This window comes from Zonotrichia leucophrys, chromosome 1 (genome assembly GCF_028769735.1).
Source record: "Zonotrichia leucophrys gambelii isolate GWCS_2022_RI chromosome 1, RI_Zleu_2.0, whole genome shotgun sequence".
Taxonomy (NCBI): Eukaryota; Metazoa; Chordata; class Aves; order Passeriformes; family Passerellidae; genus Zonotrichia; species Zonotrichia leucophrys.
Window position 1 is genome coordinate 97,521,587 of NC_088169.1, and position 24,049 is coordinate 97,545,635.

The 24,049-nt window shown below is 38.7% G+C and overlaps 1 protein-coding gene across 1 annotated transcript in view; it reads left to right on the forward strand.

Annotated features, from left to right (window-relative positions):
• The window catches only part of GUCA1C (guanylate cyclase activator 1C), a 36,615-nt gene extending 13,158 nt beyond the window's left edge, over positions 1-23,457 (forward strand). Inside the window, exons 2-4 of the mRNA XM_064703106.1 lie at positions 17,330-17,479; positions 20,154-20,241; positions 23,327-23,457. Coding sequence (XP_064559176.1) covers positions 17,330-17,479; positions 20,154-20,241; positions 23,327-23,457 — 369 coding nt within the window. The remainder of the gene's footprint in view (positions 1-17,329; positions 17,480-20,153; positions 20,242-23,326) is intronic.
• Positions 23,458-24,049: the final 592 nt, after the last annotated feature.

Here is a 24,049-nt window from a genome sequence, read left to right on the forward strand (position 1 = left end):
ACAGGCTAAAGAATGGGGTAATGACCAGAGTAATGACCAGGAATTCAGTCTCACAGGAAAACTAGTTCATCACCCATCTTATTGCTGACCATCACACCCTTCAGGAGCACATCCCTGGGGGACTGTGGGGTATGGCTGTATAGTCACCACAGGAGAAAGCATTCCCCCCTGCTGTCTTCTCCCTTGTCTGTATTTTGTAATTCTTGGGGTCACATATACCAGACCACTGAGGGGTGTCCTGTTTGATTACACAAATTGGGTAGGTTGGAATGCAGTCCCTTCACCAGAGAAGGTCATGTGTGTCCAGATGGTGTCTTAGCATAGCACCCTCTACCAGTCCCTACAGATATTCTTTCTTTTCAGGTGTTTCATAACTAGTTTTTGTAAAAATTTCAGCTTTCCACATAATGTGGAGTTGAATAGCAAGGACATCCCAACATGTAGATCAGTTTCCAAGCAAAAAGAAAAATGAGGAACTAAACCCCCAGAAAACAGAGTAGAGAAATAGGTATTAAACAGTAGAGTAGCTGGGAATCAAGCTAAAGTGCAGCAAAGCTCAGAAATCTATGCTGATCTATAGCCTGTGAGTATTTGTAAAGGTATATTAGATATTGAGAGGATCCAACTTCCTAGGGAAAGATGTCAGGCAAGCGAAACTAAAACTGGCATATTTGAGACCAACAGATATTTTTATTCAGAAAAAAATAAAAACGAGCAATTTAAGATGCAAGATTTATATCCTGTGCCCATGGCAATTTTTTACAGAGCTTTACAGATTTGCTGTATTTTAATTTCTATTCAGAATAATGATTGTATTACTTTTCTTTTTCTAGCATTGTTAAAAGCACTCTGTTTTCATAAATTTAATTTTTATTTATTGCCATGATGAATCGCCACTATATTTAAGGAATACTTTTAGAAACAAGAAGCATTGATCAAATGTTTTTCAAATACACAGCTGTGATGTTTTTTATGTGATTAAGCTGAGAAAAACGTGGCAACCACCAGCTTCTTAGGGCAGGAAGAAAGGAATGTTGTATGTTGTTGATGAAGTAAAATAAGAGGATCTCTTTATCCCATATATTTGCTTTTTGTCCTAAAGCTTTCTACAGATCTTTCTCTGCCCCAGGATTTTTGGCAAAAATGTAGGATTTCATCCGGAGAAGTTTTTAGTTAAGTATAGATGCGTGAAGAGCAGTCAGTGGGTGGCTGACTGGGGGTATCACACTATGGGCTCTGAAATGGCAGCTGTTATTGTACAAATAAGGGGCCTGTGACATTATGTCAGAACATTTAGGCACTGTGCTATATTAAACAGATGAGAATCATTCATCTTCAAGGCACAGAAGTTATTGGTTGTAAGTGCATAATGCACAAATTCAGAAGTAATTTGGTCATTTTTGCTTGCATTCAGTTCCTTTGGTACTTTAACGGCTTCTGTGGTGTAAAGATCAAAATTTTGCTTCTTTTTCTGCCACATTCTTTCAGCGATGGAGAGAGACACGGGGAGACTGACTTAGTGACTGGAATTCTGATGGTGATCAGAGTTTGATTTTATTGTGGGATACAAAAGCTTATATACTATTTCAGGGAGAATAGTAATGTGTACTACAGTGATTAGGTTAAAATCACATGCACAAATGTATGCATATAACAACATCTCTTGCTTGCAGAGTTTAATGAGATTTTCTTTCTCCGGTAAACCTGTCAGATTGAATCTTCTTGCAATCCAGGTCTAATTTTCAAAGTTCTTTTTCTTTTTGCCAAAGCATCCTGTTATCAAATCTCTTGTGTTAACCAGGTCCAAAATCTGTAGTCTGTCTTGGGTCTCCTAACATCCCAATAACATTCTTTTCTGGCTTTTGTTTCCTAATCAAGGGGTTACTTTCCCAGTGACTGGCGGAGTATACAAAACTTCTTGATAGAAATTATTTCCTTTGTCTTAAAAGTATTCTTCATACAAAAGTGCTGTTATAAATAGGTGGTTGGCAAACTTGAACCTCCTCCCATGCTTCCCCCAGCTTTTATAGACTTTTTATAGATATATGACCTGATTTTTTTCCTGCTCTAACCATGGTTTAATAGTGGACTTTTACAGTTTAAAATTGTTATGACTTCTATTGCTGAAGATTATAAAAATCATATAGTTTAGGGACTAGTTTACAGTTGATCTAAATATAGAGAAACCCAATATGGAAGTCTTCTCAGCATAAAATGCATTTTTCACATGTAGGCTTCCGTTTTCTCAAAATAGGAATCTACTCAGAAAGCTCTGCTAAAGAGTTAGTCCTGTGATTAATCTACAATTCAATTATAGCAGCCTAATGCCTTGAGTTAATCTGAGGACATCCATGTCTGAAGGTATTTAACATAGATCAAGATGGTAAAAAACACTCTTGAAAGGTGCATAGATTTTCTCCTCTGTGTTTCATGTGTGCCAGTGTAAAACCTCTAGCATGTAAGGTGTGGCATGTAGGATGTAGGATGTAACTACAGTAGTGAATTTCACCTTCTCATCAGCTTTGCTGCTTCCAGCTGAAGCCTGTTACAGACACTCTTCACTCTCTTAATATTTCCAGCAAAAACCCTAAATTTCCAGTTAACTCAAAATAGTTTAAAAAGAATAACAGCAGCATGGTAAGATTTTTTTGACAATTTATGATAGATTGAAAGCTCATTTAAAACTCATTACATTCAAGTCATCCATACAAATATCAACAGGAATAGTTGCAAGCCAAATCTTATAATTCCCCGCTTTTCTCTAGGTTAGAGATAAAAAAGTAGCTCAGCTCCTCACTCACAGAAATTAATGGCTAGTGAACAAATGACAGGGAAGGGGACATCTTCACAGAGTAATTTAATGCCACGTGGAAGATTGTGGTCTCCTCTGGTCTCAGCAGCAGGCAAATCGTTTCATGCCAATGAGGCAATGGTGCTGTGGCTGTTTGGCTCCCTGGGCTCAGTTATCCCCCATGCTAATGTGTGTACAGGTACATCTGTGAGGTGAGGTACAGGCACAGCTGTGAGATGCAGGCACAGCTGTGAGATGCAGGCACACCTGTAAGGTACAGGCACACCCGTGAGGTACAGGCACACCTGTGAGGTACAGGTATATGTGTGAGGTGCAGTTACAGCTATCAGTACTGCACAGCTATTTGTGACTCTGGCTCACCAGAGTGCCCCTGCTCAATGCATAAAGGCCATTTCCAGGCGGGGCCTCTTTCTGTGCAATGTTAGTAACAAAGGCTCTGTCTGAAAGCCTTTCTTCTCAAGAACATATTTAATAAGCACTAGTGTGGCTCTTGGGCAGACCACCAGTGGTTTCAGAACTAAATGGCACCAGGAACACAGGTATCTTTTTAATTTTTTAAAAAATATATCTATAGATTTTTAGGGGGGGAATATCATGTGACAGTTTTTTCTGGCCTTCCTCACCCTTTGTGGAATGCTTTGCTTATAATTAAATATACAAACAAGCAAACAAATAAATATGCTAATGAAGTTTGAAAGCTGTTCTTCATCGTTCTTAACAGCATTGAAAAATAAAGGTGCTGAACATCCAGAACTGTAATTGCAAAATTCACTTTCCTTGAGATTCTCACAAGGAGTGCAGATGGTAGCATTTCAGCAAACATTTTGTTTGATGACTCATACATTAATACTTGTAAGCATTATTTATATAATGGCATTGGCAGGCACATGCAAACACATTTAATTCTTCCTACTTTTTTTCCTTCCCTTGTGTGTCAGTCCACTCATAACTGGCAGTCCTAGTTCATGAATCCTAATGATGAATTTTAGAGAGGAAACAGTTATGTTCACCTAAAATATCTCAGTAGTTGCCAGGTATACTGATGTATATTTGGTTTTCAGTGAGAATATATTTCAGTGCTATTACATCCATCAAAACGATGTTTCACTGGTGTTAAAGGAGAAAACATATAGAAAAATAATGTGTGGTGTATCCATAATACATTGCAAGTGTTATTTGCTCTTAGGCAGAAAATAAGGACAAATTCTACAGTCAGCACTGCTACTATGCAACACTTGTTCTGAAATATCTTCTTTCTTTAAATCAGAAAATCACTGCCATTCATTTCTCATTAGCTTGCAGATAGGTTTTGCCACCATGAAAAATAAAAATTGATTGATTTATTGATTGATTGATTGAGTTCTTATGACCTCTGAAGGACAAAATTTGCAGAGCCATTTAACAAGTGAAGCAATGGACTGAAAATGGGATGTTGCTGTTGTAGTTCTCTTACTGCTTCTTTTGGCATTATTGAAACTAGCTACAGGAATAAGTGTATGTTGCTTTGTAAGAAAATTGGATTTTAAAAGGTAGAATTACTGTGACAAGTAAAGAAGATTAATAGGTATTTGGCACTGAGGTAAAATTATACAAGTTCAAGGACTTTCTGTTAAAATTTAGAAAGCATTGGACAGACCACGTCAGAGAACAATAATTTCTGCTACTTCTTATGCAGAGATAAAGTTGGTATATGCACAAAAACGGACACTCCACAGCAGTTTTAGAAATCTTTAGATAAGGATCCACCAGCTGATGTCAATCCTTAATCATTTTTCTACTTTGTGTTTTTCATTTAAAATGTAAAGTAGTTCTCTGATAGAGTTCATCTGACATCATTATGCAGATTAGAATTATAAAAAAAGATTTTAAAATGAATCCATTTAAAATATAAAGAAGAAGGATGTTTGATGTAGAACAGATAATAAGAAATGCAAAAATATGTTACTTCAATAGAACTTTGTTGTGTGTAGGGATGACTACATAGCACTGTAAACTAAATCTCAAGTTAAATTCTTTTTTTCCTCTTCTCCTTTTTTTTTCCTGAATCATAACTGTTTCCCTTCACTCCTTATACTTTGAACAAAGCTAAGAAGTGTTGGGAGGCAGACCACCTTTCCTTTTTTTCTCATCCTAGCTCCTTCCCCACTGTCCTGCTGTGTCTTTATAATTCAAATTATCATGTAGACTTTTCAGCATCTGATTTTGTGTTCTGGATATAAATAGATGTTATCTTCCTTTGGTTATAGGGACATGAATGTGGTTAGCCAAGTACATCTTTAGTATTGTAATAGAAGGAAATGAGAGTCATTTGGCCATGAAATTCTCTATTAAAGCAGTGGTTGCACCTTATATTCCATGAAAAGCATACAAATGTCCACAGAAAGGTGTCATAGTTTTCAGAAGTCTTTTGCTGCTTATTGTAATTTAGTCTTCATTTGACTTTCAGCTGTTATTTTCCTTCCACTTTTTCCACCTTGAGAATTGTGAGAGAGAGAAGAATGTTATTTTCCTCTCTATGAAGCATCTAGTCTAAGATTCTAGTGAAGATATTATTTTATTAAAGACTGCAGGGCCAAACAGAGCAATTGTTACCAAGCATGATGTGTTGGCTGTGTTCCACATGATCATAGAAGCTATGAAGAGCTCTTAAAGGATTAAAAATATGGGTGCTAGAGAGCAATGCTTCAAAAACTACCAGGAACCTAAATATTAAGCATTTCCACTTCTTGTGGGATTAACTACAATGGCTCAGGATAACTTTGTTGACTGTCCTTTCCTGGAAAATATAATTTTGAGATGGGCTTCCTTTCCCAGACTGTCTTGCTCTGCTGTGTGCTCAGAACAGCAATGGCTGTTGTGGAATGGCAGCTGTGATATGAACTGTCATATCTTAGCCCCTTTGCTACATCCTTATATGTTCGCAGGCATTACCAGAACTGACAACAAAACTGAGTGCAATAGTTAATAGAAAGTAAGGATGATAATCAAAGAAACATCTTCCTAAACTTTCCTGAACTACTTTCCTCTTTTGTGTCATGAGTCTCTGAATAATTGAGCAAACATAAGTTCAGCAACACACATAACTTTAGGGACATTTTCAGCCTGAAATTACTCCTTGGACCCTTTTCTTATCCTACTCTAACCAACCAGCTTAGGTAAATCAACAAAGTTGCATCAGAAACACCTGCATGACACTATGGGGCCACTAACCATATAAACTGTTATTACATTGAGGCAGGATGCTTTATGTTATTCTTTTCCATGGTTCTTGTATTGGCCCAGCACTTCCGCTTTGCCCAGAGAAGTCTAACTCTTGCTTTTTCTGATTTTGAAGATCATGTCACTCTCATAAATGTTTCCACAACAAGAAAACCCTAGAAAGCATATTTTTCTTTTATGACAGTCATTGCTATCACATTGTAGTCAGTAATAAAAGTCTGTATGTGAAAAACTTAATCAGCTTCTAAACCAAGGGCTAGAAGAAAATAAGACTCTAGGTATGTCTTAGACAGAAAGAATTCTTCTGTCAGAAGTAACAAAAATCTACAGCTTTTACCTCCTCATATATTTGGAGTTTTTGAAGGTGACATGTAAAAATCCTGTTCCCATTGGTTTCAGACACAATCCAACAAAAGCAACAAAGCCAAATCATTTGCTTTTCCTTAATTTGGAGTAATGTTGCATAAAATTATCTCAAATGTAAAGTAACTAGCTTGATTACTGTAAATTAGGAAGTTAAATTATGCTTTGCTGTGTTCAAGGCATTATAGTTACCTAATTTTTCTCAGTATGCTTAAGTGCCTTTGAAAGGTGCAGTGCCCTGATAAAAAATTCCACGTTCTATGAATATTTCACCAATTTCCAAATACTACTTTATTTATTTACGGACTATACTAAAGAATGCCTGTATTCTCCTTCTAAACTGTCTCCCAAAATTTTTACATTCAATTTTATATATTGGTTCCCAAAAAAAGCATTCTGTAATATTGTAAATACTTCACACAGTTATTGGTGCAATTTCATAATCTTGTTTTCTGTTGGTTTGTCACGGGGCACACTGCTGTGATAGTAAAAACTTACGCTAGGATAATTTGTCATTACCAGCTAAAAGTCTACATCATTAAATCATCACTTGCTTAATGCAAGTACAGTTGAATTCTTGACTGAAAGATTTAACATTATGAGTTTTAAGTTATGAGCTAAAAGTTTAAGACCAGAGGTAACTCCCCAGTAGTGACACAGCCCCATCAAGCATGGGAGACCAATTCTTTACATGGGACATTAAAGAAATGCCTGTCTCTGATCTCTCTACAGCACTGCAGAATTCAGTGGCCTTCTTTGTTCTGTTCTTGGTTTATTGGGTTTTTTTTCCATTTCCAAAAGAGTAATCTGAGTTTGCAATAAATGTTTCTCTTTAAAATCTAAATTTTAAAATATTCAAGTAGGTAAGTGTTACAGATTAATAGTCCATTGACTTTTCCTTGCATCATACAGCCTTGATTTGTAACTGGTTTGGATTAGGTTAGGGTTTCTTTGAAATTTTCATTTAAGTGAAAACAAATTAGCATGTATTCTGCAGCTGTCATTGAGTTTAAGAAGCATTTGGAGCATGCCATTACCAGGTAACACTGTAATTTTGTCATGTTATGTGAATAGGCAATGGAGATTGACTTTGGACAATTAATCATAATTACTTTTAAGCATTACTTTAAAAATTATTATGCAGATAAAGTGGAAATTAATTTTAATGGGAAACTGTTCAGGAAAGTGCTTCTATTATTCAGAGAAATTTTAAGATTTCTTTTAAGGCATAATTGTCTTTTTTTTCTATTTATTTATACATTAATTAAGAATAAACCAGTTATTATAGTAAGAGTCTACTATTATAATACAAGTAGTTTAGACAATGATAGTATATGCATGTAACTTTTAGGAGCTTTCATACATCCCTTGAGATTCACAGAGCATTATATAGAATCACCCAAATCTGCCCAATAGAACATCTTTGCCACTAGAAAACATGTATGTCTTCAATGTACTTTTGTTGGGGGTTAGGATTTTTCCTTTTGTTTCTTTCTCTTATGGAATTTTGTCCCATCTGTTGGTAAGAGACAGACTAACGACTGGTACCTTGTAGGTGTAGAAGAAGGAATTACAAGTGACCTTGCCCCTGATAACTCACAGTTATACTAACTACCAAAAGAAGAACAGTCTTGCTCTTAATGGGTCACAGCTGTGACTAATGGAGTGTGATAAAAGAGGTGGGCCCCTCTGATTAGGGGGAAGTATAGAGGAAGACCTTGAGAAGGTAGAGGTGCTCTGAAGAAGTAGTAATGATCCAGAAAGACACAATAAAGAATGAAATAAGGAAGAGAGTTTATACTGCAAAAGATTTGCTATGAATTTAGTCTGGGCCTCATAGAGCTGGAGCCTGCAGTCATAACTGAGCTAGGTAAAAGCCTGTAGTCAGAGGTGGCAAGGAAACACTTGCAGTCATATTCCAGCAGGATATAGCCAGCAGTCAGCCAGAAAAGCCAACAGCAGGAACATGCTGTAGTCAGAGTCAGGATGGCTAAGCACTAAAGAAAAATAAATTTCACACTGTTAAATGAGAGTCTGTGTCTTGGCTCATTTCTACCCCTAATGAAAGGTCGGCTGTTAACAGAGAGACAAGAGAAATGGCCAAGGTGGAGGAGTTCCTGGAAGGGATGGACAGCATGGCAAGGTCAGGTGCACAGGGCAAATGTTGTGGGCCCTGGAAGAGCTAGGGCTATCTCAACACAGCATCTTCATTGCAACAATTAATGCCATGGACAACCAAGAGGCAGTGGGTTCCACTGCCATCAGGCTCAGTGTTAGAGAGTATTGTCAATGGCCCAATGCAGGCTTATGTCTCTGCTTTGATTTAGGGCCTTTAAGACATTAGGGAAGTGAGGAAGAACAGCGTGGTACCCGTGCGAGTCACAGTCCCCAGTATCAGAGCCTGATGTGCCCCAGCTAGGCAGAGGGAATACTCCCCATGAGCTGAGGTTCTTCCTGTGTGACCACAGGGAAGATGTGGGAGGGTGGGATGGGAAACCCACTTCTGTCCTGGCAGCGGGGGTGTGTGAATTCAAAGAGGAAAAAACTCTTACTGACAGAGTTCAACTAAAGTGAAGGCAGCCTCAGTCTCCTGTTACCAAGCTTCCAGGTATAAGAGAAGGGAGGATGATCTGTTGGATCCCCTTGAAGATACCTCTATCATGTATGCCCAGGAAGAAAATAATAACCAGGGTTAGAGGGGCCCTGCCTCTTATCCAGGGAGAGGCATCGGAAAACTGGATCTTCTGGATGGTGTGGATCTGATGGTCTGGCACATCACAACCACAAAATACAATGCCTTAGTTGATACTGATACTGATCAGGGTACTGCAGTGTACCCTGATACCATCGGGACATGTGGGGGCAGAACCTGTTTCCATTGCTGGGATGACGGGGGGATTACAGCAATTGATCCTGTTGGAAGCCAAGGTGAACCTGACTGGAAAAGAGTGGAAGAAACATCCTATTGTGACTGGCCCAGAGGCCCCGTGTATTCTGGGCATAGACTTCCTCCAGAATGGCTATTACAGAGACCCAAAGAGACTCAGATGGGCTTTTGGCATAGCTGCTGTAGAGGCAGAGAACATTAGCAGTTGAACACTTTGCCTGGACTATCAGAGAATCCTTCTGCAGTTGGACTTCTGAAAGTGGAGGAAAAATTAGTACCAACTGCCACCTTGACAGTACACTGCTGTCAGTACCAGATGAATTGAGATGCCGTGATCCCCATCCACAAAATGATCCGTGAGCTGGAGAGCCAAGGGGTGGTCAGCAAAACCCACTCACCTTTCAACAGCCCCACTTGGCCTGTGCACAAGTCTGACAGAGAATGGAGATTGCCTGTGGACTATCATGGCTTTAATGAAGTGCCTCCACCACTGAGCGCTGCTGTGCATGCTGGAACTCCAGTACAAGCTGGAGTCCAAGGGAGCGAAGTGGTACGCCACTATTGACATTGCTGACACGTTTTTCTCCATTCCTCTGACAACAGAATGCAGGCCTCAGTTGGCTTTCACCTGGAGAGGAGTGCAGTACACCTGGAACCGATTGCCCTAGGGGTAGAAACACAGTCCTACCTTCTGCCATGGACTGATCCAGAGCACACTGGAAAAGGGTGAGGCTCTGGTACATCTGCAATACATCAATGACATCATTTTGTGAGGGAACACGGCAATGGAAGTATTTGAGAAAGGAGAAAGGATCATCCAGATTCTTCTGGAAGCCAGCTTTGCCACCAAAAAGAGTAAAGGTAAGTGACCTGCTCAAGAGATCTGGTTTCTGGGAGTGAAGTGGCAAAATGGATGGCATCAGATTCCCACCGATATCATCAATAAGATCACCCCAATGTCTCTGCCAACCACCAAGAAGGAAATGCAAGCTTGCCTAGGTGCCATAGGCTTTTGAAGAATGCACATTCCTGAGTACAGTCAGATCGTGAGCCCTCTTTACCTGGTCACCCACAAGAAGAACAATTGCCACTGGGGCCCTGATCTGCAACAAGCCTTTGCACAGATCAAGCAGGAGATTGCTCATGCAGTAGCCCTTGGCCCAGTCACGATGAGACCAGAGGTGAAGAACGTGCTCTACTCTGCAGCCGGGAACAGTGGCTTGTCCTGGAGCCTTTGGCAGAAGGTGCCTGGGGAGACTCGAGGCCAACCACTGGGATTCTGGAGCCGAAGGTACAGAGGGTCTGAAGCCAGCACTGCTGTAATAAAACAAACTTCTGTTGTAATAATTTGTCATTACCAACTAAAGGCCTTAATTATCATAAAATCATCACTTGCTTACTGCAAGTACAGTTAGAATTCTTGACTGTAGGATTTAACACTATGAGTTTTGAGTTATGGTCTAATTTTAGACCACGTGAGGAAGATGTGACTCTGCTGGCGCCACAGCGCCCCCTGCAGCTGTGGGGAATCATTGCACCTGCCCTGCCCAGCTGGGAGCCGACAGCGCCCCTGCCGGCTGTGGGCATCACTACACCGAAGAGGAAAGTGCCTGGGGCCGAGAGATGGCTGCGCCTGGGACTCTGGCTCTGTTTGTTGTTGTTTGCCTTGTTGTACACACTAGTAAAGAACTGTTATTCCTTTTCCCACACCTCTGCCTGAAAGCTCCTTAATTTCAAAGTTATAGTAATTAGGAGGGAAGGGCGTCATATTTCCTCCCACTTTCCTTGGGAGACATCTTTCTTTCAAACCAAGACAACTTTTTCTGGAGGTTTGTCCTGCTACGTTTTTGAATTTGTCAAACAAGAAAGATCTGCTAGGATTATCAGTTTCCTGGAAAATGTGTTAAGATGTCACAGCTGCATTTTTCAGTTTTTTTCCTGTCTTGCCTACTGCTTTAATTTGGAAAAGATGTTCCTAAAAGCACAAGCAAAGGCTCAAAATTAGGAGTGCAGAGAACTAAACCTCAGCAACCAGGAGAGGATGGCAGAGGGCTAGGTCTTTACAGTACAGCCTTCCTGGGCAGAAGCCCCAGCCTGGTGACTTCCTTGTCTTCTCCAGAAGACAATTTTTAAAAGAAAATTGTCTATGATGGCAAGGAGTTAGGGGGTAGTTGTTAATTTTAAAGAAATGCAATTGTTTGTCATCTTAACATTTTGGATTTCGCCAGGCTTTACCAGGGTAGCCTGCAATTCTGAGATCCAGGACATATAGCTGGCTCTGTATTTCCAACTCCTCCAATGCAAATGTCCTGGTAATTTTTAAGTCCCCAAACCTTGGAGGTCCTCTTCATCTGGGCACAGCAGAACCTTGTGTAACAGCCTGGTCAATACAGCCTCATCCCTTTACGTAATCATGAGAATACACTGATTACAAAACCGCTTAACAATCTGCAGCTCCTAATTCCCTGCTTTGTTGTTCATCCTTATTTAATAATGTTTCCTTGCTGAGGTCTCCCCCGCCCCATGACAAATGCCAGCTCTGTTTACTTACAAAACTTGTGAGTCTGGCCAAGCCCAAACTGCAATATCAGATCCTAGGGAAGTATCAAAGTAACAGAGTTACAAGTAGCTCTTTATTTCTTCAGTAATTGCAGCTGCAACCTCTGAGGAACAAATGAAAGTGCTCAGAAGCAAAAACAAACTGAGGATGGTTGGACTCAATGATCTTTGTGGTCTTTTCCACGATTCTGTAATTCTGTGATTCCATGAAACGCGGGAAGAAGAAATGGAGTGAAATGAATCCTCCTTTAGGTTTCTGAGGTCAGAGAAAGCAGTGCTACATTTGTAATTGGATCTAGAAAGAAAGAAAGAAGCACATAGGATTAGCTATAAATTTCACAGTTATTCTGAGCTGTTTGACCCATGCCTCCTCCCTCTCCCTTAAGAGGTTTTAAGGACTATTCTGAAAGACAGGCAGTTGGGAAAGAAGGTGGCTTAATGACCTAAGCCCTAGATTTGAATTACTTGCACCATTTATATTTGCACACTTGTTAATCCTGATAAACAATTTGAGCTATTCTCCTGCTGTCAGATTGAGTTTAGAGATTTTTAAGGAACCAATTTTGGAAACAAGTCACTGTTTATTGTGTATAAACTCTTGGTGGAGCCCACGGTGGTTCAAGTAAAATGATAAGCTCACTCACCATAGGGTTTTCAGGGACAGAAATTGTTCCTTTCCACAAGCCTGGCCACAGCATGAGGTATGAGATGGCTGACTATCCCTATAGGGGATCCCTGTCACTGCTAGAAAATCACTCTCAGGGAAGAGCCAGGCAGCCAAAACACCAAGTTCAGATCACTCTGGCATAGCCTTGGATAACCGTGCTGTTTCAGGTCAGCTGTGTATTCATAGCTGACATGTCAATTATTTTTAATCTCTACTACAGTTTAAAGTCCTAAGAGTTTTTTAGGGATCTGTGAAGATTAGCAGTGCTGTTCTGGAAGCCAATAATGCCCTCCTACAGCTCCAGGGCTGGAGTATTAATGGCCCTTGTATAATGTGGCAGTCCCGCCCTGCCCAGCTTTGTCCCCGGGGACACACATCTGTGTCCTCACCAAATAATGGTGAGCAGCCTCCAGTAAAGGTTCAACTGACAGCCTGAAGCAAAAATCTCTCATAAAAGGACGAAATTAAATTCCTTTTTCCTCAGGATATCCAGTAGCTAATGAAAAACTGAATGGGCTCTGAGCCTTAGGCACTCACAAATGATAGTGCCCTGAGGACCAATTTCATACCATCAGCAAGCTCTACCTGCATTTTTGGAGCCTCTTTCTCTCTTTGTTGTGTGAATCAATCTGTTGCAAGAGGCTTAAAAAATCACTCATCAACAAAAGCAAAACAAGTTACAAAAGCACAGTATCAAAGGGCACAAACACAGGCATGACCCGAAAGTGTCCTTAAACTTCTAGTTCAGCCAGTCAAGCTGTTAAAAGACTAAAAATAGATCTACACCTTTATTAAGCCTACTATGTATAGAAATACTGGAGACTTTGAGGCATGTAAAAGAAGTTCTGAACCCATTCTTTTGGTATGTCTCCAGCCCACTCCTCAGAACCACATGAGGAGAGTTCTGTTCCTCTATTTTACACACACGCAGAAGGGTAAAATGGGTAAAAAATGGGTAAAAAGGGTAAAATGACTCCACGTGCCCCTTCCTGCTCATTTGTTCATTTGGGCAGGGGAGGGTGCAGGACTGCACCATCCCTACAGGTGCCCCAGGCAATGTGCTGCAGGCAAGGAAGGCAGAGCCAGCACAATGCAGACATGGAAAAGAAACCTTCACACACCCAAATTTGTCTTGTATCCTAACATGATGAATAAGCGAATTTCACCAGTATTAATTCCATTTAATAAAAATATTACAAATATTTGACAATTACAGAGTTAAACACCAAAAGTAAATAATTTGTAACTTCCACCACTGGTAGTCAGCTCTGCTTATTATGATGTTGGGCATTATTTAAAAAATTATTTTATTATTCTTACAGTAGCTGTTTGTTTGTAAATTAATGACTTCCTAACAGGCAACAGATACATTGCTGTGCATGCTGCAGAGAGGTATTTTATAGAGCCCAGAGACACATAAGGACCTACCTAGATACTTGTACTGAGATTGATTATAGAACAGCAGATGGGTAAATCAGCGCAGCAGTACTCTTTTAATAACATCATAACACATTTATCGCATTATTTGTTGTACTCACAGAACCACAGGATGATCTTCTTAGGTTACTGTTATTATGTTTTTCACTGTTTAATGTAGTATTTTGAGATGCTACTGTAAAAAGTGCAATATTTCTCTTTATCTCAGAAAGATCTGTATATGTGCAACAAGATCACTGTAGCCTTCTTTATCCCATAAATGTCTTTTTTTTACCTACAATGTATGTTTTTTGGTGTAGAAAGGAAAACATTATATTTCTCATCAATACTTTTATGAAATGCTTCTGGTTGCACATCAAGTAGACAAACATGTCTAAGTCTTCTCAGTATTTTTGTTCCTGAGAAATAGAAAAGGACTGCTCGCTACCATGTCACCAGTAGTGTTCCCATAACTGCAGAAAGTGGCAAGGGCTTTCCTGACAACTACAGTTTCTCCCACGTGTTTTTCAGAGGTGGGAGTTTTTTCATCCTGGCCTTCAGTCCCTTCCTATTTGGGACAGGCCATATAATCTACCAGATGAGAATTACATGCCCAAACACATTAGACTGGTTATTACACTGTCCAGATTCCTGATGTTTTGTCAGAGCAACAACAGTGACACCAAGATGCAGAAAGAAAGCAAACAAAATTATATTTTCCAAAATCCCAAGTGAAATGTAAGGGAGTAAGAAGAAAATTAATCTGCTCATGGATATACAGCAATCCTTAAATTAATCTGTAGTTGCAATAAGCAGTATGAAATGCAATAAAAAAGCAGCAATGTAAAATGCATTTAACCACATTCTTATAGATATATCAAATCAGATGATGGAAATGCAATCAGCAAAATACATTTTGACCTCCAGTAAAATACTTTATGAGATCCTTCTTGAAATAATACTTGCAAAATAGAAATTAAAGCCACTGTGCCAAAAAGAAGATTAAGTTTGTAGTGCGTGATGTGACATTCTTGGTTAAGCATCTGCTTTTAACACTGGGCCTAATTTTGTTTGAAAATTATATGCAGTTACTGTCAAATTTTATTTAATCTTAAACAGTGGTTGAATGGTGTCTTTGCTGCATTTGCTTGTGATTGGAATTACAGTAAAACAAGCAACTACTAGAGATCCTGCAGAGGGTCTGTGAGGCAATGGTCAGTGTGCACGGCTTATGCACACACCATTACTGCATGAAGGCTGAATCCAGTGTGTTTGAATACATTGGATTTATCTCTTAGGTGCCACTTTGATGATCAGCCTTGCACAGAAATCGAAACAAGCACTACAAGGGTCTCCCAGGAGCTCTGACCCTGATCAGTATCGTGAGGGCACAAATGTGAGGAATCTAAGAGGAGAATGAACAAAAGAAAAAAATAGAAGATGGACTCCTATTTCAAAAAATGTATCCAATCTTTGAGAACCTACATTCACTTCCACAATCAATTGTGAAGATGTGTGGGGATGCTGTTAGGAAAATTAATCCACAAACATTAGAGGTTTATGTCCAAAAAGGACACAGAGGAATCCTTTTACTTTATTCAAATAAAGGGAGAGGCCATGGGGCATTCCCCTGGGGTCTCTCAAATTTTTGGAGGATGCAGCCTCACTTTTTATCCTAATATCCAGCCGCGTTTCCCTTTTCTCTTTCCCATTGGCTGAGGTACTTGAGAGGCTCAGACTTCCCAAAACACCTGATACCGAAGATTTCTCGCTAACGTATAACCCTCCCTTTTAATTTTTAATTCTTATGGAATTTAGGGGTTTTTTTTCTCATTGTTTCTTTCATCTTTCAATGTCCAATTTAATTTATCACCAACCCTAAAGTTTATTTGTAAAAGAAAATATCTTTTTCCATTCTTCAATCAGTGGAATCCTTCCCACTGTTTCTTTTATCTCCCAGTGCTAGTTTTACCTACCAGCAGGCCCACAGCTTGTTTGTAAAGACAAATCTGCCATTCCTCTCAATGCTTTAGGCATTTTGATTTGTTTTCAATGGAAGGTTGATCAGAAGAGCTCTCAATTTTAGTATATTCTAGCCCTTATAAATTCCTGTTTGTTGTCATTCTTTGCATGCTCACATGTTCAGTTCCTTGTCACAAAAATATACTGATAGGAGGTCTTCAGAAGACATGTAAGGTGTGGCACTTAGGGACACAGTATGTGATGTACTTGGTATCTGTGCATTAACTGTTGGACCTAGTGACTTTGAGGGTCTTCTCCAACCTAAATTACTTTAGGATTCTGATTTTGGCAATGAGTTGCAGTGCATCCTTACCAATCTTCTTTTCCTGTAGTACAATATTGAGGGACTGATTAATGCCTGTAAACCTCAACTGGCAAGATGTCTGTTGATATATGGCAATAAAACTAAGTAACATGCTAAACCTACTGAATACTCATCCAACCTTCTCTTTTCAGTCAAAGGCCATCTGAAACTGACAAGTCTTTCCAAGATTTTCTGAGCAATTGGATTCTGACCAATTGGATTTTGATCACAAGATTAAATTTACCAGTTCTTAATTCTTTTTGTATGCACATGAGAAACAGTTGGAGCAAGTAGGATCCAAATTCAGCGACTGCTTCTTCCATCCTAACCACATCTAAACACATTCTGTGTCTACAGAAACAGAAGAACCTCACTATGGAGGCCTGTCCTTGACAGGCTTCTATCAGAAGCTTGAGCAAAGCAGTAAGAAAATTATTCTGAAGTCCATCTGAAATGCTGTCTCCCTATGAATATCCCCAATTCTCAATATTTAGGGTTTGGTTTATGCCTTGAAGGCTTTGTAAAATGTTTATCAGAGCGACTTGATTTTTATTTGGATAAACCACAGTACTTAGGGTTCATGCCAGAGTATTGGTTACAATTTTAAAACACTTATTACATGATCCCTGAGATGAACAGCACCTGGAACAGCACTGGAAATCATACATAGTTCTGCAGTATAGATGTAAACAACTCCACTCTAGATATCTCATTAGTACCAAACCAGATATCCCAAACTCCTCTTTTCCACATGTCAGACTGTCACAAAACTGTTTATTTTCCTTTTAAAAACTGTCAATAACAATTGCTCAGAACAGATTTGCCCCTCACCTCCACAACACCCGGATTTCAGGGGAGAACAAAACTGTCCTTCCTATAATACCTCTTCCTATAGCTCTTACAGTTGAGCGCATCCTTTTATTCTTTTTTCATACCACAGAAAATTTCTATATTAAGATGCTTCATAAATCAATGTGTATTGTAGGGACTTTGATGACCTGTTCCTGTACAATTGCCAGAAAGAACAGAAAACCAGTGTTATTAAATAGATGTGTTTTTTTCTCTCCCTCTCTCTCTTAGGACGGATTTATAGACTTCTTGGAGTTCATAGCTGCAATAAATTTGGTTATACGAGGAAAAATTGACCAAAAATTGAAATGGTATTTCAAGCTATATGATGCTGATGGAAATGGATGCATTGACAAAAAAGAGCTATTAAGCATATTCAGGGTAAGTAAGTTATGACCAATAGCAAGAGCATTTGATATAGTGCGTTGCCCTGAAACAGTGGTTCATCATGTGCTGTAAATGGATTGTCAGTACTTTATCTAATGTTTTATGGTTTTAAAACCAGAATTAACAGTGGCTACTAGTGATACTCCTGACATTAGTTTCTTCCTTATTGAACATGTCTAAGTAACATTTTACTTTAAACCATAGTTCTACAGATAAAGTACTTTACTGAAAGTGAAATGTTGTAGAAACAGTAGAGACATTACTGTGATAAACTGTACTATAAGGCAGGGCAAGACAGTAGCAGCATAATGAACAAAACAGATGGCTACAAGTACATGTGCCAGTCTATTGTGGAAAACTGGCTTCTCAAACTGATCTTGCAGCAAGAAAAAAAAAATATCAATAAAATATTACAATATTTTAATTTTTTGAAAGGCTTTTAGATTTTTTTACTACAAACACCATTACCTCCATTTCAAAACTAAATCATGGAAATATAATTTTACTATTAAATCGCGCAGTGATATTTGGATAAAAATACTTCCAAAATTTTCCAGAAAATGGGTCCACTTCAAACCCATAAAACCAAAGAAGTACAATTCTTTCTTTAAAATTATCTTCATAGTTTTCAACTTGCTCTAATGAAATAACATTATCCTCTTCAGCAGCTGCTGTCATCCAAAAGTTATGTTAAGGCTCCTTACAAATATATATGGCTCAATACTGTGCCCTAAATATACAGGACTCACTACAGATCAAAGTTTTGCTGCAGGGAGCATCGAACCTAAATAAAGTTTTAATGCCATAACAAACAAGGAATGTACTTTTCCTGGATTCTGCATTACTGCTGGTGCCAAGCCAGTCGCTGTTAGAGACTTTAAATAGCTGCTGCCAAAACTGAAAGGAGCTGGAGCCAGATGGAGCTACCAGGTCAAACAAATAAAGCTGATCACCTAAAGAGCAGCTTTCTAAAGATAGAAGTAGAGGCTGAATCTTCCAGATTTCTCCTTTGAGACTAATGAAATCTGTCTTTCACAAATATTCTCCAATAATTTTCACCCAGAGCCAATAAGTCGACAGTGTTTTGTCTGGGGCTTTATCCAAAGTGAGAATTAAAATTAAAATCCTTCCAATGTAAAGAATATTTATTTTTTAACTTACCTGATTTTAAAACCAGTTTATACCTTTGTGTGTTTCCATCTCTTTTGCAGTATAAGAACTTTAAGTTAAACATGCTTAAATCATTGACCTAGACTAATTAAAAATGGTGGGCCCAAAAAGAAAAAAGAACAAACAGGCTCACAGCCATTAAGGGGTGACCAGCTTATAATAAGCATCAGTAAACAAGGGCTTGTCCAAAAAGATGTGTAATGTCTGAGACATTAATTTAGAAATACAGAAGTGCTATTAAAATGAAATCTCTCTCTACAGCTATGCAAACTATGGACCAACATACCACTGCCAAACTCCTTCCAGATAACCATGCACCCTTTCCATGCCCAGTATTTACTATTTAAGGGGCTTCTGTGGTAGTCAGTGACACAAACACTTCAAGAACCACTGATTTACTCTTGGCACTGCAATAAATTTAACTGTGGAAGGGATATAACTTTCTACTTAAGACTGCGGGTCAGATATACAAAACACCAGAAGTACCTAAAGTATGAATTGGTAATAGAAACAAGTTTATGTAACTATTTTTGTAAAATTATTGCTGCTTTTTGAAATAGACAGGAAGTTGGGGCATTTGGAGGGGGCATTTTAATGATTTTATTTGGTCAAGAATCCTAGATCAGTGAATAGATTAATAGATTGTTTTAAAATATGAGGTCTAATATAATATTTGGAAAGAGACACCAAAAGAAGCAAGTGGCACATACAGTGACTTATCTTACACAACACAGTTCACCTCAAGATAATTCAAGTGCAGAAAAAAAAATTCTATAGTGTGCCCATTATATAATGCATATGCATGTTTATATATATGCATATATTTTCCCAGTCAATGGGACACAATTTTGCGAAAACATACATTTATACCTTTACTCCAAATATTGAGTCCTTTTGCCACAAAAAAACCCCCAAAAAACCAAACCAAACCAAAACAAAAAAACCCACCAAACCAAACAAACAAACAAACAAAAGTAAAAAAGTAGAGGAGTTTCTTTTGGTTTTCTTAATTTCTCTGGAGGACAAGTTAACTGCCAACTTCAGGATGGCCAGTCTGACTTTATTGGTGATTACTAAATTAAACACGTCTTAATAGAAATATTACTTAGGCTTTCTCTGCATGTGCTTTCAGATGGGAAAAACAATACTGCATTTAAATCACACAGACCAAAGGGCACTCTCTGAAGGCATGGAACTCTCTAGGGCCAGATAAAAATGCTGATGTAGAATCGAAAGTTAATTACAGAGGAGAGGTGCCACAGGGTTCTTCAGACCTTCAGAAATATGCAAATTAGTGTGTAATCTCTAGGCTGTGTTATGTTAATTAAATTTCCAGTCCTTATTACTGACGATTTACTTGAAGTAACTATTTATTTAGTGATTTTTGAAAGGGTTTGTGAACTAAAGAGTTGCACTTCAAGTACTGCTTCTGACAGTGTATTGTATCACAACTTGATGGGAAAAACTCTGAAAGAACTTTCTGTGTTTCTGCCCTCAGGCAATCCAGGCTATTAATGGCTACACCAACATGAGTGCTGAAGAGTTCACAAACATGATATTTCAGAAGATAGATGTGAACAATGACGGTAAGAATCTAGGTTTTGTTGGCATTGGCAGGGACTCTTCTGCAAGAAGGGATTTGAACATGCAGCTGAAGGATGACTGGTTTAGATAACTGAAAGCCTCCTGCTTTGCCCTTCTTTTAACTGAAAGCCTCCTGCTCTTCTTTGCCCTTATTTTACTTCAGTTTCACAGTGAAGTCAACTGACAAAGGAATTACATGCAGTAATTACATGCAGTAAAAACAGCTCCTGCACTGTTCATCCAAAATGCTGGTTCTCAGGTTGCATAGCAAATGAAAATGTAATTGGCAGTGGGGGAGTAATATATTTGTGTTGGCACAATCTATTTTAAATTCTTAAAAAAAAACCAAATAGGATGAATGGTTTTACATGTTCTAGCATGTTCTAAAGACTGGTGAGCATATTGGATGTTCCTTAAAGGCTGACTTTCAATGCATGCTAAGATACATGCTCCTGGTTTTTCCTCAAGATACTAAATTAAGCCAATTGGTCTTGCATTTGGAAACCATGATTTCATTTCACTGCTTCAGAGTTGTTTCTAATTGAAAATTTATTACAGATTAATGTCCTCCCTCATACTTCTAATCATGAAGATAATCCTTCCACTGGCAACTATGTTTTACAGCAATTGCTGCAATCATTGGTAAATTTGGAACATTAGGAAAGCTAAAAAGAGCAAAGTCAGGTCACAGACAGGAATTTGAGGCAGTTTGGCAGAGAGGGGCATTTTTATGGTCTTATTTAGTGTATTGAAGTTACTCATTTTTAAAGAGTTGTTTGAAATATATAATCAGAGTATAAACAGTGGTCTTGTGATGCACTTGGAGGATGCCTTAGTGGAGGATTTTTTGACCCACCTCCTTGGCCCACTCTTTGGTGAAGACAAATTTTGAAAGAAGTGCAAATAACACAGTCAAAATCTAACCCAAATTATATGATTATTCACTGCTTTGACCATACATTCACTGGCAAGCAATAGTTGTATCTGAGCTAGACCATCATTAGTGTCATACATTTTAGCAAGGAAAATCCAAAGCATAACATACTGAGGATTATCTTCATAGTGGTTCCGTTTCAAACAGTTTTCCATAGTTCTTAGTTTTTAAATTGCTGGAAAGCAACAGGACTAGCTTCACCTGAGGAATAGGCCAAGTTTTACCAAATTTAGCTTCAACTATGCTACCTCCTGTAGCTTATTAAAAAAAAGTGCAAATAGACAAATAAATTGCAAAGTCCTTCCTTACATTAATATACAATAAATAATCCCATGGGTTGTAAGGAACAACTCTTAAAACACATCTCCAGTTGGTTTTGCAATTTATTTTCATTATCTCACAGAAATCTGAGGCCCATCACAGCAGAAGTGAGTCTGGGCCTGCCAGCGTAACCTCATCTGGCAACGGCAGTGTGGTCTGTATGCCTGCTATTGGCACATCAAAATGCACAGCTTGGGATCAGGAGGAGGGAATCCAAGACAAACTGCCCTGAATAAGCAGGAAAATGGAGCAGCATGTCTATGTGATGAGTCCAGGAACCCCATGCACCCAAAGACCTGAGTCAAAGGCAATACAGAGTGAAGGAGAGGGGAACTAAGAGCAGTGTCTGGGATAGGAGGAGAGTTCAGAGGAAGCGAGTGGATTAGTGACAAAGCAGGATGGTGCATGCAAGTGTACAGAGATGGCTTGTTCTGAGTCTGCTTGTGGAATGATTATATAGGCTGTTGTTGAAAAAAGAAGAACAAACTTCCTCAGGGCTCTGCATGCCAGCTCTTGGAGAGGGTCTTAGTACTTTCATTGAAGCCTAAGAACCAGGACTTCTGTCAAATGAGGACCTTCCTCTTTATATGAGCCTTTCACCAGTGTAGCAAGGACAATGTGACTAAACAGAAAGCAAACTTTACTGACTATTGCTAGAAAGTGTTTTTCACATTTTTTAAATGCTGATAGTTTTCCTTTTTCATGTCAGATGAAAAGGCTGCCATGGACAAAAAACAAGACATAAAAAACCAAAAAAACCAAACAAACAAACAAAACACAAACAAAACAAAACAAAAACCAAACCAACCAACAAAAAAAAAAAAAAAAAAAAAAAAAAAAAAAAAAAAAACTCCAAACCTACAGGGACTACTTAAACATGAAAACAGCCAAAAGTTAGCACACTAAGCATTCACCAGACATACACATGACTAAAACTGCTGCTCCCTGGGGCCTTAACTCATCCAGCTATTTTCCTCTTCGCCTGGCCCTTGTCATTTCTAATTTTACAGAGAAATCATTCATTGTTGTGAATTTAACAAGAAACTTTAAACCATTCTCAGAGGAAACAATCTGGCTCTTCTTGTTAAACCAAGATTTATTTCTCCTCTTAAGGTAAAACAGTATCACTAGAATAACCTCTAGACAGAGAACTATGGACATGTCTGTGTACTATGCAAATAGACAGATGCCTAGAACTGTTGTTGACTGGGAAAAGAGCAGGGAAAGAGGAGGAATATTAAACAATATCCCTACTCTTCAATAAAAGAGATTTTATTGTTGTCTTGAAACTTCGAAGTTATTAGCTGATTTTGACATGACCCCAAAAAAATCACACTCTAAATGGCCATTTCAGTTCCTTGAAAGAATTTATATATCAAACCACTTTGCTGATTTTTTTTCCTTTCATCTCATAATGATTCTAAATAATCCTAGTAGTCAACACGGGGACTATGACCACTGATCCTTAGCAAATCACACCCTAATCTCTTTTAAAATCAGCTCTAATATAAATTCCAGTTAGCTCAGTGAGAAGTGGCCAGTACATCCAAATTCAGCCCTGATACATGCTTCATTAGAGCTCCTTTACCACATTTATGTGCACTTACAATTATTTCAGACTTCAGTGAAAGCTATGTTTGACCTGTTTTAACAGAAAAACAAGTGAGTGAGGATCTGACTGATGCAAAGTGAGAAATCATTAGCAAATACTCTACCTGCATTTTTCTATCAGCAACTTTCATAAGGGATTCAATCGGGTGTGAGTGGTCTTTTGTTCACTAGAGAGAGCGCTGCGTTTCTAAGCTTCTAAAGACTATCTGACTTTCTTTTAGGGGAACTGACTTTAGAAGAGTTTATCAATGGTGTGGAAAAAGACGAGGACCTAATGGAATTAATTACGAAAAGTTTTGACCTTTCCAACGTACTCAAAGTCATACAGAACGGCAGGAGAAACAGCGTCTGAAGGATCCAGTCATGGATGTGGTCTCTGTCTCATAATTTCAAGGAAGATGATATTCGTTGTATTCAGAGAGGCTGATGTTGTCAAAGCCTGCCCAGGCAATACTGAGCAGCCTTCTCCAGGAGCAACAATTTTCAGTCTTTCTATATCTCATTTTATTTTCTTTATTCTTTCCCTTGCTAATGACTGTGGCAGCCACAGGAAAAAAAAAAAACTGAAAAAACCCCAACAACTTATGCCTGCATAAAATAGAAAAGATACTTGATGCTTGATGTAAAAGTCTCTGTGATCCAGATCTCTATGAACATGTTGTGGTCAAAACCTGGCTGGCTAGCTGCTCACTCTAGTGGGATGGGAAAGAGAATTGGAAGAGCAAAAGTGAGATAACTTGTGGGCTGAGATAAAGACAGTTTAAAATGGAAAGAAAATGCGAGCAGGCAAAGCAAAGCAAGGAATTCATTCAGCATTTCCCACAGGCAGGAAGATGTTCAAACATCTCCATGGAAAGCACGGATCCATCAAGCATAAGGGTGACTTGAGAAGACAAATGCTGTCACTTTGAACATCCTCTCCCTTCCTTCTTCTCACTCAGCTT